Consider the following 13,653-nt stretch of genomic DNA (forward strand, 5'->3'; position numbering starts at 1 on the left):
TCTTAACCACTGTGCCACCAGGGAAGCCCTGAGGCAACTCTTTTAACTTACGTACTTATCAGCATTTCTCCTTTTTGCCTCCTGAGGCAGCTCCCAGATATAGAAAACAACCTTAAATTTCCTGTAGATGGCATTATCCATCTTTCATTCCTCAAATCATGCATCAAAATTTATTTCACGCAGACTTGAAATGTAAATGTAAAAACTGATGTTGTACATGCTTAGAAAAGAAAGTATAAATATTTATATATTTTTATTGTGGGTAAGGACTTTGTGAGACAAAGGCAAAAAGCACAAAGGAAAATATTGATAGGCTTGATTTAACAGGAAGAAAATATGCCTTTCTACATAAAAAAATAATTACAAGTGAAATAGTTATGTCATCTATGTGACAAGATTTGTAGCCATAATAGTAATAATAATAGTAGTAGTAGTAAATGATTGCAAATCAATTAGAAAATGATGCAAGTATCAGTGGATAAAATGGACAGTAGATACCAATGTACAAATCCCAAAAGATGAAGTTTAAATGGCTGGTGAAAAAGTTCAGCCTCACTTGTAATGATAGTAAGTGTATTATAATTTAAAAAACAAAAGCAAATACTATTTTGCCAGTGAATTTTTTTTTTCAACTAAACATCTTTATTGACATCCTTGTAGGAAAAAGAACTCATCAAAGACTGAAACTCTAGCACAGGAGTCAGCAGACTTTTTCTGTAAAGTGCCAGATAGTAAACATTTTAGCCAACGAAAATTCTAAGACAAGATACCAGCTACTGGCAACGTTAAAGTAAAATGGGTACTTTTCATCTGGTGGAAGTGTAATTTGTTACAACCTTTCTGAAAGGCAATTTAGCAATAAGTTATCAAAAGCTTTAGACTTTATTTGGATAATCATCTATCTGAATTTTCTTGTTTTCTAACAATAAATTTTACTTTTTAATGGGAAAAAAATCACAATCACTAGATTAAATGGAAAGTAAGAGGCAAGGAGATTTGGGGAGTTATGGAGGTCTGATTGAGGGCATAAGGATAAAGAAGATGTTGCTTCGGAAAAAACATTTTAGTAGAGATTGTGCATCCTATCAGCTGATTGGTTGTGGGGCCAGTGAAGAAGGAGGAATAGTTAGCTTTTATAGCAAAGAGCAGTGAAATGTCTATGATGTCACTCTCACAGGTGATTAAGAGGTAGAGGACGAAGACTTCATATTTTCCTGTGTATTCTACATTTTAACCCTCACCACTGTATTTCTGTCTTGATCTCGGTTCTACACACTTAGCTCTCCAAGGATATTAGACACAAGCAGCCAGAATTAGTACCATTGCCTTTTTAATGTGTTTTTAGCTGGGTGTATGGAAGCTTTTAAAATATAAGTAGTTTATATCCTGTCTTTGTAACCCCATAGCCCTTTTTTAGATAATTTTGGTTATGCTGCTATGCTGTAGTGGGTGGAAAATCCTGGACCATGCATCATCTGGGATTACTTAACTGGTAATGTGGTAACTTTCTGGAAAACAATGCACTAGGGAAAAATTGTGACCTGCTTATGTTTTCATGCACTAACAACCAAGAGAAAAGATTAGATTACCCCTCCCCCTGCCACCCCTTTTCTCTGTTAATCTGCTGTATGTCTTGAATTGGCAGACCAACTTCATTGGCATGGGAAGTAAAGAAGATGTCCCCAGGACGTCATGTGATTCCAAGCCCGTCAACAGATAGAATAAGTGTAACGTCAAATGCTCGAAGAAGCTTAAATTTTGGGTGAGATGAACTCAAAAAAGCCTACTGAGGCTTGCATTACAGTAAATAATTTTTTTGTGGGTAATATAGTATTATAAAACTGGTATTTCACTATAAATATATCCATGTATATGTTTTTGTTTATGTTTGAAATTGTTTGAATAAAAAGTTAAAAAAATCCAGGAGAGTAAAGTTTAAGTTTCAGGAAATGTTGTATATTCAAACATAATTAGGATCCAAAAATTAAAACTCATAAACATATTTCATGCTAAATGATTTGTAACATCAACTGGCAATTTCTTTCACAACAAATGATCTAAATATATCATAAACTGTGTTACCCATATTATCATATGGATTACATCTTTATACATTATAATCTCATCAACACAGTTTTATAATTATTGTTTTATGCAGTTGACTTTTATATCACATACGAGAAGAAAAGGGTTACAAGAAAAAATAAGTTTGTATTGTCTTTTGAATTTACCTATGTAGTTACTTTTAGTGGTCCTCTTTATTTCTTCATGTGGATTCAAGTTACTGTCTAGTGTCCTATCATTTCAACCAGAAGAACTCCCTTTAATATATCTTATTGGGCAGGTCTGCTAGTGACATTTTTTCTCAGTTTTTGTTTATCTGATAATATCTTATTCTTCAGGTTTTGAAGGATAGTTTTGCTGTGCATAGAATTCTTGGTTGAGAGTCTTTTTCTTTTAGCACTTTGACTATGTCCTCTCACTACCTTCTGGCTTCCGTGGCTTCCGGTGAGATATAAACTGTTATTCTTATTGGGAATCCTTTCATGAGATGCCTCAGTTTTCTCTTGCTGCTCTCAGAATTCTCTCTTTGTCTTTGGTTTTCAGTAGTTTGACTATGAGGTATTTAGGTGTGGATCTCTGAGTTTATCCTACTTCAGGTTTGTTGAGCTTTTTGGATTTGTAGATGAATGTTTTTCATCAAGTTTGGGAAGTTTTTGTCCATTATTTCTGCAGATATTCCTTCTGTCCCTTTCTCTCCTCTGGGAATCCCACTATACCTGTGCTGGTAATCATGATGGTGTTCCACAGGTCTTTGAGACTCTGTTCAAATGCCTGCATTCTTTTTCTTTGTGTTTCTTGGGTTAGATAGTCTCACTTTACCTGTCTTCAAATTTGCTGTTTTTTTATTTTGCAAGCTCAGTTATGCTGTTGAGCCCCTCTGGTGAATTTTTCATTTCCATTATTGTACTTTTCAACTCCAGAACATCTATGTAGTTCTTTTTTATATTTAATCTCTCTTTATTGATATTCTGTATTTGATGAAATGTTATCATACTTTATTTTTAGATGTGGTTGCCTTTTGTTCTTAGATATTATTTGAACATATTTATAATAGCTCATGTAAAATCTTTGTCTAGTAAGTCCAAAGTTCAGGCTTCCTTGAGGACCTCTTTCAGTTACTGTTCTTTTTGTGTGTCTGTGAGTAAGCCATACCTTCCTGTTTCTTTGCATATCTTTTTTTGTTGTTGTTATTAAAAACTGGATATTTTAAATCATATAATGCAACAGCTCTGGGGATCAGATTGCTACCCTTTCCAGGATTTGTTGTTGTGGCTGTTTAGTGGTGGTGGTTTTATTGCTATTTGTTTGTTTAGTGACTTCCTTGAACTAGTTTTATGAAGTCTATGTTCTTTGTCATGTATAGTCACTAAAGTTTCTGCTCAGTTATCTTAGTTGTCAACTAATGATTTGACAGAGGTTTCCTTAAGTGCCTTGAATCAGTAAATCACCTTGAACCAGTAAATCTCCTAGCTCTTGTCTGGTCTTACATGTGATCACTATGTCTTCGGTGCTCTGGAGTTTACAATTCTGCCTTTACTGTCAGTTCCTGCTTCCTCAGAGCCAGGTCAGTCAGAGGTGAGAGATTAGGGAAGCCCTGAGGCAACTCTTTTAATTTAAGCACTTATCAGCATTTCTCCTTTTTGCCTCCTGAGGCAGCTTCTCCAACTTTTCCTTTTAAGTTAGCCCCTGTTTGCCCAAAATGCTATTCACAGCTCTGTCAGCTATGATATTGTTCATCACAGTCATCACTGTTGTTTTCCTTAAATTTCCCTGGCAAAATTTGTTTTTAAAGACGAAAATTTGTTTGGACTTTAGTTCTTTAGAGTGAGTCTTAACATTTGATGTGTAGTGTGAGGATTGGTGAGTAGTTTACTTGGTCAGTTATCTTTCTTCTGTTAAACCTTACCCTTTATTCATGGCTTCTTACTGCTCCCCTCACTGCCCACCCCACCCCACCCCACCCCACCGTGTCACAGTCATTTTTATCTCTTGTTACTGCTAAACCTTGCATATACTTATATTATTAGATTTTCAATGTGTTAAAAATATTTTTTAACATCTTTATTGGAGTATAATTGCTTTACAATGGTGTGTTAGCTTCTGCTGTATAACAAGGTGAATCAACTATATGTATACATATATCCCCATATCCCCTCCCTATTGCGTCTCCCTCCCATCCTCCCTATCCCACCCCTCTAAGTGGTCACAAAGCACCAAGCTGATCTCTCTGTGCTATGCAACTTCTTCCCACTAGCTATTTTACATTTGGTAGTGTATATATGTCAATGCTACGCTCTCACTTCGTCCCAACTTACTCTTCCCACTCCCCATGTACTCAAGTCCATTCTCTACATCTGCGTTTTTATTCCTATCCTGCCTCTAGGTTCATCAGACCTTTTTTTTTTTAGATTCCATACTTATGCATTAGCATACGGTATTTGTTTTTCTCTTTCTTATTTCACTCTGTATGACAGAATCTAGGTCCATCCACCACTACAGATCAATTTCTTTTTCTTTGTATGGCTGAGTAATATTCCAGTGTATATATGTGCCACATATTCTTTTTCCATTTCATATGTCGATGGACACTTAGGTTGCTTCCATGTCCTGGCTATTGTAAATAGAGCTGCAGTGAACATTGTGGTACATGACTATTTTTGAATTATGGTTTTCTCAGCATATATGCCCAGTAGTGGAATTGCTGGGTCATATGGTAGTTCTATTTTTAGTTTTTTAAGGAACCTCCATACTCTTCTCCATAGTGGCTGTATCAATTTACATCCCCACCAACAGTGCAGGAGGGTTCCCTTTTCTCCACACCCTCTCCAGCATTTATTGTTTGTAGATTTCTTGAAGATGGCCATTCTGACTGGTGTGAGGTGATACCTCATTGTAGTTTTGATTTGCATTTCTCGAATGATTAGTGATGTTGAGCATCCTTTCATCTGTTTGTTGACAATCTGTATATCTTCCTTGGAGAAATGTCTATTTAGGTCTTCTGACCATTTTTGGATTGGGTTGTTTGTTTTTCTGATATTGAGCTGCATGAGCTGCTTGTATATTTTGGAGATGAATCCTCTGTCAGTTGCTTCATTTGCAAATATTTTCTCCCATTCTGAGGGTTGTCTTTTCGTCTTATTTATGGTTTCCTTTGCTGTGCAAAAGCTTTGAAGTTTCATTAGGTCGCATTTGTTTATTTTTGTTTTTATTACCATTTCTCTAGGAGGTGGGTCAAAAGGGATCTTGCTTTGATTTATGTCATAGAGTGTTCTGCCTATGTTTTCTTCTGAGAGTTTTATAGAGTCTGGCCTTATATTTAAGTCTTTAATCCATTTTGAGTTTATTTTTGTGTATGGTGTTAGGAAGTGTTCTAATTTCATTCTTTTACATGTACCCATCCAGTTTTCCCAGCACCACTTATTGAAGAGGCTGTCTTTTCTCCATTGTATATTTTTGCCTCCATTCTCAAAGATAAGGTGACCATATGTGCGTGGGTTTATCTTTGGGGTTTCTATCCTTTTCCATTGATCTGTGTTTCTATTTTTGTGCCAGTACCATACTGTCTTGATTACTGTAGCTTTGTAGTATAGTCTGAAGTCAGGGAGCCTGATTCCTCCAGCTCTGTTTTTCCTTCTCAAGATTGCTTTGTGTTATTTGGGGCCTTTTGTGCTTCCATACAAATTGTGAGATTTTTTGTTCTAGTTCTGTGAAAAATGCCATTGGTAGTTTGATAGGGATTGCACTGAATCTATAGATTGCTTTAGGTAGTATAGTCATTTTCACAATGTTGATTTTTCCAGTCCAAGAACATGCTATATCTCTCTGTTTGTATCATCTTTAATTTCTTTCATCAGTGTCTTATAGTTTTCTACATACTGGTGTTTTGTCTCCTTAGATAGGTTTATTCCTAGGTATTTTATTGTTTTCGTTGAAATGGTAAATGGGAGTGTTTCCTTAATTCCTCTTTCAGATTTTTCATCTTAGTGTATAGGAATGCAAAAGATTTGTGTGCATTAATTTTTATCCTGCTACTTTACCAAATTCATTGATTAGCTCTAGTAGTTTTCTGGTGCATCTTTAGGATTCTCTATGTACAGTATCATGTCATCTGCAAACAGTGACAGTTTTACTTTTTCTTTTCGGATTTGGATTCCTTCTATTTCTTTTTTGTCTCTGATTGCTGTGGCTAAAACTTCCAAAACCGTGTTGAACAATCTTGGTGAGAGTCAGCAACCTTGTTTTGTTCCTGGTCTTAGAGGAAATGGTTTCAGAGTTTCACCATTGAGAACCATGTTGCTGTGGGTTTGTCATATATGGTCTTTATTATGTTGAGATAGGTTCCCTCTGTGCCTACTTTCTGGAGCATATTTATCATAAGTTGGTGTTCAATTTTGTTGAAAGCTTTTTCTGCCTCTGTTGGGATGGTCATATGGTTTTTATCCTTCAATTTATTATTATGGTGTATCACATTGATTGATTTGCATATATTGAAGAATCCTTGCATTCCTGGGATAAACTCTACTTGATCATGGTATATGATCCTTTTAATGTGCCATTGGATTCTGTTTGCCAGTATTTTGTTGAGGATTTTTGTGTCTATGTTCATCAGTGATATTGGCCTGTAGTTTTCTTTTTTTGTGATATCTTTGTCTGGTTTGGGTATCAGGGTGATGGTGGCCTTGTAGAATGAGTTTGGGAGTGTTCCTCCCTCTGCTATATTTTGGAAGAGTTTGAGAAGGATAGGTGTTACTAGCTCTTTTCTAAATGAATTCTCTAGAATTCGCCTGTGAAGCCATCTGGTCTTGGGCTTTTGTTTATTGCAAGATTTTTAATCACAGTTTCAATTTCATTGTTTGTGATTGGTCTGTTTATATTTTCTATTTCTTCCTGGTTCAGTCTCGGAAGGTTGTGCTTTTCTAAGAATTTGTCCGTTTCTTTCAGGTTGTCTGTTTTAGTGGCATATAGTTGCTTGTAGTAATCCCTTATGATTTTTTGTATTTCTGAAGTGTCGGTTGTTACTTCTGTTTTTTCATTTCTAATTCTGTTGATTTGAGTCTTCTTCTGTATTTTCTTGATGAGTCTGGCTAATGGTTTATCAGTTTTGTTTATCTTCTCAAAGTACCAGCTTTTAGTTTTATTGATCTTTCTGTTGTTTCCTTTATTTCTTTTTCATTTATTTCTGATCTGATCCTTATGATTTCTTTCCTTCTGCTAACTTTGTGGGTTTTTTGTTCTTCTTTCTCTAATTGCTTTAGATGTAAGGTTATGTTGTTTATTTGAGATGTTTCTTGTTTCTTGAGGTAGGATTGTATTGCTATAAAGTTCCCTCTTAGAACTGCTTTTGCTGCCTCCCCTAGGTTTTGGGTCATTGTGTTTTCATTGTCATTTGTTTCTAGGTATTTTTTGATTTACTCTTTGATTTCTTCATTGATCTCTTGGTTATTTAGTAGTGTACTGTTTAGCTTCCATGTGTTTGTAATTTTTACAGTTTTTTTTCCCTGTAATTGATTTCTAGTCACATAGCATTGTGGTCAGAAAAGATACTTGATACGGTTTCAACTTTCTTAAATTTACCAAGGCTTGATTTGTGACCCAAGATATGATTTATCCTAGAGAGTGTTCCTTGAGCACTTAAGAAGAAAGTGTTTTCTTTTGTTTTTGGATGGAATGTCCTATAAATATAAATTAAGTCCATCTTGTTTAATATGTCATTTAAAGCTTTTGTTTCCTTAAATATTTTCATTTTGGATGATCTGTGTATTGGTGGAAGAGGGATGTTATAGTCCCCTACTATCATTGTGTTATTGTCGATTTCCCCTTTAAGGCTGTTAGCATTTGCCTTATGTATTGAGGTGCTCCTGTGTTGGGTGCACAAATATTTACAATTGTTATATCTTCTTCGATTTATCCCTTAATCATTATGTAGTGGCCTTTTTTGTCTCTTGTAATAGTCTTTATTTTAGAGTCTATTTTGTCTTATATGAGGATTGCTACTCCAACTTTCTTTTCATTTCCATTTTCATGGAATATCTCTGTCCACCCCCTCACTTTCAGTCTGTATGTATCCCTAGGTCTGAAGTGGGTCCCTTGTATATAGCATATATACGTTTCTTGTTTTTGTATCCATTCAGCCAGTCTATATCTTTTGGTTGGAGCATTTAATCCATTTACATTTAAGGTAATTATCGATATGTATGTTCCTATTACCATGTTCTTTTTATTTTAACATCTTTATTGGAGTATAGCTGCTTTACAATGGTGTGTTAGTTTCTGCTTTATAACAAAGTGAATCAGTTTTACATATATATATTTGTTCCCATATCTCTTCCCTCTTGCATCTCCCTCCCTCCCACCCTCCCTATCCCACTCCTCTAGGTGGTCACAAACCACCTAGCTGATCTCCCTGTGCTATGCGGCTACTTCCCACTAGCTATCTGTTTTACGTTTGGTAGTGTATATAATGTCCATGACACTCTCTCACTTTGTCACAGCTTACCCTTCCCCCTCCCCGTATCCTCAAGTCCATGCTCTAGTAGTTCTGTGTCTTTATTCCTGTCTTACCCCTAGGTTCTTCATGACTTTTTTTTTCTTAGATTCCATATATATGTGTTAGCATACGGTATTTGTTTTACTCTTTCTGACTTACTTCTCTCTGTATGACAGACTCTAGGTCCATCCACCTTACTACAAATAACTCAATTTCATTTCTTTTTATGGCTGAGTAATATTCCATTGTATATATGTGCCACATCTTCTTTATCCATTCATCTGGTGATGGATCCTTAGGTTGCTTCCATGTCCTGGCTATTGTAAATAGAGCTGCAATGAACATTTTGGTACATGACTCTTTGAATTATGGTTTTCTCAGATTATATGCCCAGTAGTTGGATTGCTGCATCATATGGTAGTTCTATCATGTTCTTAATTGTTGTGGGTTTGTTATTGTAGGTCTTTTCCTTCTCTTGTGTTTCCTGCCTAGAGAAGTTCCTTTAGCATTTATTGTAAAGCTGGTTTGGTGGTGCTGAATTCTCTTAACTTTTGCTTGTCTGTAAAGGTTTTAATTTCTCTGTTGAATCTGAATGACATCCTTGCTGGGGAGAGTAATCTTGGTTGTGAGTTTTTCCTTGTCATCACTTTAAATATGTCCTGCCACTGTCTTCTTGGTTGCAGAGTTTCTGCTGAAAGATCAGCTGTTAACCTTATGGGGATTCTCTTGTATGTTATTTGTTGCTTTCCCTTGCTGCTTTTAATATTTTTTCTTTGTATTTAATTTGTGATAGCTTGAATTATTTGTGTCTTTGCGTGTTTCTCCTTGGATTTATCCTGTATAGGACTCTCTGTGCTTCGTTTACTTTATTGACTATTTCCTTTCCCATATTAGTGAAGTTTTCAGCCATAATCTCTTCAACTATTTTCTCAGTCCCTTTCTTTTTCTCTTCTTCTTCTGGGACCCCTATAATTTGAATGTTGGTGCATTTGATGTTGTCCGAGAGGTCTCTGAGACTGTCCTCAATTCTTTTCATTCTTTTTTCTTCTGATCTGTGGTAGTTATTTCCACTATTTTACTTTCTATGCACTTATCCATTCTTCTGCCTCAGTTATACTGCTATTGCTTTCTTCTGGAGAATTTTAAATTTCATTTATTGTGTTGTTCATCATTGTTCGTTTGCTCTTTAGTTCTTCTAGGTCCTTGTTAAACATTTCTTCTGTTTTTTCTATTCTGTTTCCAAGATTTTGGATCATCTTTACTATCATTACTCTGAATTCTTTTTCAGGTAGACTGCCTAATTCCTCTTCATTTGTTTGGTGTGGTGGGTTTTTACTTTGCTCCTTCATCTGCTGTGTATTTCTCTGTCTTCTCATTTTGCTTAACTTACTGTGTTTCGGGTCTCCTTTTTGCGGGCTGCATGTTCGTAGTTCCTGTTGTGTTCGGTTTCTGCCCTCAGTGGGTGAGGTTGGTTTAGTGACTTGTATAGGCTTCCTGGTAGAGGGGACTGGTGCCTATGTTCTGGTGGGTGGGGCTGGATCTTGTCTTTCTGGTGGGTAGGGCCGCATGCGGTTGTGTGCTTTGGGGTGTCTGTGAACTTAGTATGATTTTAGGCAGCCTCTCTGCTAATGGATAGGGTTGTGTTCCTGTCTTGCTAGTTGTTTGGCATGGGACATCCAGCACTGGAATTTGCTGGCCGTTGGGTGCATGTGGGTCTTAGCATTGAGACGGAGATGTCTGTGAGCGCTCTCACCAATTGATATTATGTGGGGCCGGGAGGTCTCTGATGGTCCAGTGTTCTGTATTTGGCTCTCCCACCTCAGAGGCTCAGGCAGGAGCACCAAGACCCTGTCAGCCACACAGCTGGATCTACATCACAAGAGCAAGGAATAGAAAGGGCTCCCTCAGGACTAAAAGCCTCACTGTGGACCTCCTTGCTGGGTCTCTGCAACATATAATCCTGTATGTCATAAGCTGATGGCAGGTCCAAAGCATTGCTCTCCTGTGACTGGCTACTGGAGTGGCTTGCTGATTTGCCTTATCCACCCCACGACAGCAGCTGCCTCAAACCCTCAGTGTGTTAAAATTTTTAATGTTTGTTTACTCTTTGTACTTATATTATGACCTTCTTTAAGGCAAGATGTTTGTCATATCTTCTCTATCACAAGCATCTGGCATTGTATCAATACTTGACCCTTACTAAGAGCTCATAAAGTGTTATTCAGTAGAACCAGTTTTTTGCTTTCATATGAGATTATTAGATAATATTGCCTTAGGTGAAGGTTGATGGACTTTGGAACCTTATAATAATTGGACCTTAGTGGAGTGGGGGAAAGACATATAAGCAAATAAAACCAAATGTTTTTATATTCTATCACCAGTTTAAGGGAAATTTCCCTGTAATGCAGTCCATTAGTCTGTGGTTCAGAGTATTGTATAGTAAATGGTTTATTTTAACCTGGAAGTCTTTAATGCATGCATAGTAAAGGTTCTCATACTGATCTCCATGTATTGTGTCATTGGATTAATTGAGACTCTTTATTATCATTGTAAAACATGTTTAAGCATGCTGAAAGATTGTGGCTTATAGGCTTACTTTAGTATATATGCGCAATTCTGTTCTTCCTGGTTGAGTTAAATGCTTTAGACTATGCAGTTAGTTACCAAACTTGTTTACTCAAGTTGTCTATATAATAACTCATACTTAAATATTAAGTAAACCACTAAAATGTGAGTGTAAAAGAGTCATTGTTTCTGTGAAAACTAAGATAAGTTTTTGGAAAGCTTTCATAAAGTGAACTGTTAAAGTTTTGCTGTCAGATGAGTGGATAGGACAGCTGTGAAAGATTGGGGAAATTATTATTAAAACTGAGGAGGATTGTGTACTAAGATTATTTAATAGGTGTCACTAAAGTATCACTCCATTTTAAAGAAAACAAAATTGGACATTGTCAATGAGGCATCATGTATGAAATAATATACACAAAAAAAGCCTGTTTTAATAATGCCTACATTGATAAATTGGCAAATTAATGCACATTTATATTAAAAGTTATGAGTTTTAAATGAAAATAAAATTTTAAATAAAAAATATATGCATTTTTTTTAAGATTCCCCATTTAACTGAAATTTTCTTTTAAACCAATCTGGTGAGAGCTTTTTTGTTATATTTGTTCCCATATAATATGTTATGGTATATTAATGAAGTATTAGAAGAAGATAAATTTATGAGTATATTTGCCTTAAATTGCTGTGGTAGTATGTTATTCTATATATGTGGATACACACACACACACACACACACACACAAAATGCATTTAAAATTTAAATATATTAACTATATTTTTAAAATTTTAACTTATATTTGATTTATTAAATGCTGTCATTTTCTCCATAGGGGTTCACCTGGCACAGTGGCTGCTCCGCGTCTGGCTCCCACAGGTGTCAGTTGGGCTGACAAGGTAAAGGCTCATCATACAGGCTCTACTGCTTCTTCGGATGTAGCACCTGCCCAGTCTTGCCCACCAATGACAGTGCAGAAGCCTTCCCGCAAAAATGGCAAGTGACTTTGAATCAACCTTTGTATGTATTAGACAAGTAGATTTATGTGAAGATATTTATTTTATTTGAATTTGGTGCTAATAACATTATATATTTATCTTTGTGCATCATTTATATGATGTTAATTTGCCTTAGTTAAAATCATAAAATCATCTTAACTGTATGAAAACTTTTGGAGGTCATTCTAGTCTCAGGTTTGCCCTGTGTAAACTTTAAGGAGAATGATATCTTTCGTCAGTTCATTTGTAAGTAGAAAAGAAATAAAGTAGTTCATCTTCTAGGTAGTATACACTTTAAAATGTCATGTCAGTACTTCATTTCATTAATGTTTAAATATTGTTTGGGTACTAAAATAATATCATGTGTTTATCTTTACTCACATATCTGTTTTCCATACCATCAGAATAATAAAGGGGCAAAAATAAATAGAAGGGCTGTAATTCTGAAGACTCATCTGAATTGATTCCATAGGAGTTTCCTTCATAAATCCAGAGTGGATTTTTATACATCTTTAGAGGCTTAGATTTTAGAGTGATAGTAAGTAATAATGAGTTTGTCTTATTAGTTAAGGAACAACTTGAGAATACTGCTTTCTTTTCTATTCAATGAAGGATCACTTTGGAGTTTTTTGGTTCATAAAGAAATGTTTTATTGGATATAACAAAGGTATTGCCACCTTTGCATTATTGATGTTGTTGCGCTGTTTTTCCATTTTGGTCTCAGTAAGTGCTATTGGCTTATTTCAGATACATACCTTCCTTTTATGGAATATATTGCCCTTGCTTTCTCCATTGAGAAAGTAGAAAATTGAGAGTTGGTATGAGTTCTTTCTTAGGAAAAGGTAGGAAAATGTGGAATCATGAAGTTTAGTGTCTGTGTCTTGAAAGTCTGAGAGAAATGTGTTAAAAAATCAAAACTGCAAAAGAACTTAAAGGAATTATAGTATTAGCATGTATCATGGTTTTGTTTAAAGCAGTACTCTCAGATTATTTATGAGTGTGACCCGTTTGGTTGAAGTGAAATGATAGATCTTCATTATGACTAGGCTTAAAAATACTCGTTAATATACCAAGGAATTTTGTTTTTGACCACTTTGGTTTTCAGTTGTGGGGTTTTGATGCACTGTTTTGCACAGTGAATTATGGTGTATATCTTAAGTAATTTATAATTACAGTAGGTATAGTACTCAAGTTTGTAATGATATGCTATAAAATTGATTTTTGTTAAAGATGATAGAGTGAGCACATGCAGTTACTTTGCTTTTTCCCCAGACTCAACTAAAATGATATGAAAGGACTTAAGGAAAAAGAGACAGGAGAAGAGATGACATGAACAAATTTTTGAAAGTTGGAAAATAGCAAGACCAGTTGTGACATTTGAGTAAGCTAGCTGAATCCTCAGCTCAGGGGGTGGGCAAAACTGTCAAGCAATCCAATTTGATCCACATAACTTCCAAAAGGATCAGAAATTGGTGGGAGCAGGTATCTCTGGAAGTGAGGGTATAGGTAGGGATTATAAGAAGAATCTCGAATCCTCCCCAC

At 35.7% G+C, this 13,653-nt stretch overlaps 1 protein-coding gene across 3 annotated transcripts in view; it reads left to right on the forward strand.

Moving 5' to 3' along the window:
- SCAPER (S-phase cyclin A associated protein in the ER) overlaps positions 1–13,653 on the forward strand; it is a 494,267-nt gene that overhangs the window by 120,404 nt on the left and 360,210 nt on the right. For all 3 annotated transcript variants that reach the window (XM_027123707.1, XM_027123708.1, XM_027123711.1), the window contains exons 7-8: positions 1,646–1,762; positions 11,949–12,109. In XM_027123707.1, coding sequence (XP_026979508.1) covers positions 1,646–1,762; positions 11,949–12,109 — 278 coding nt within the window. The remainder of the gene's footprint in view (positions 1–1,645; positions 1,763–11,948; positions 12,110–13,653) is intronic.

Source organism: Aethalodelphis obliquidens, unplaced genomic scaffold, assembly GCF_003676395.1.
Source record: "Aethalodelphis obliquidens isolate GAN/ISIS:26980383/991018 unplaced genomic scaffold, ASM367639v1 scaffold26, whole genome shotgun sequence".
Lineage (NCBI taxonomy): Eukaryota > Metazoa > Chordata > Mammalia > Artiodactyla > Delphinidae > Aethalodelphis > Aethalodelphis obliquidens.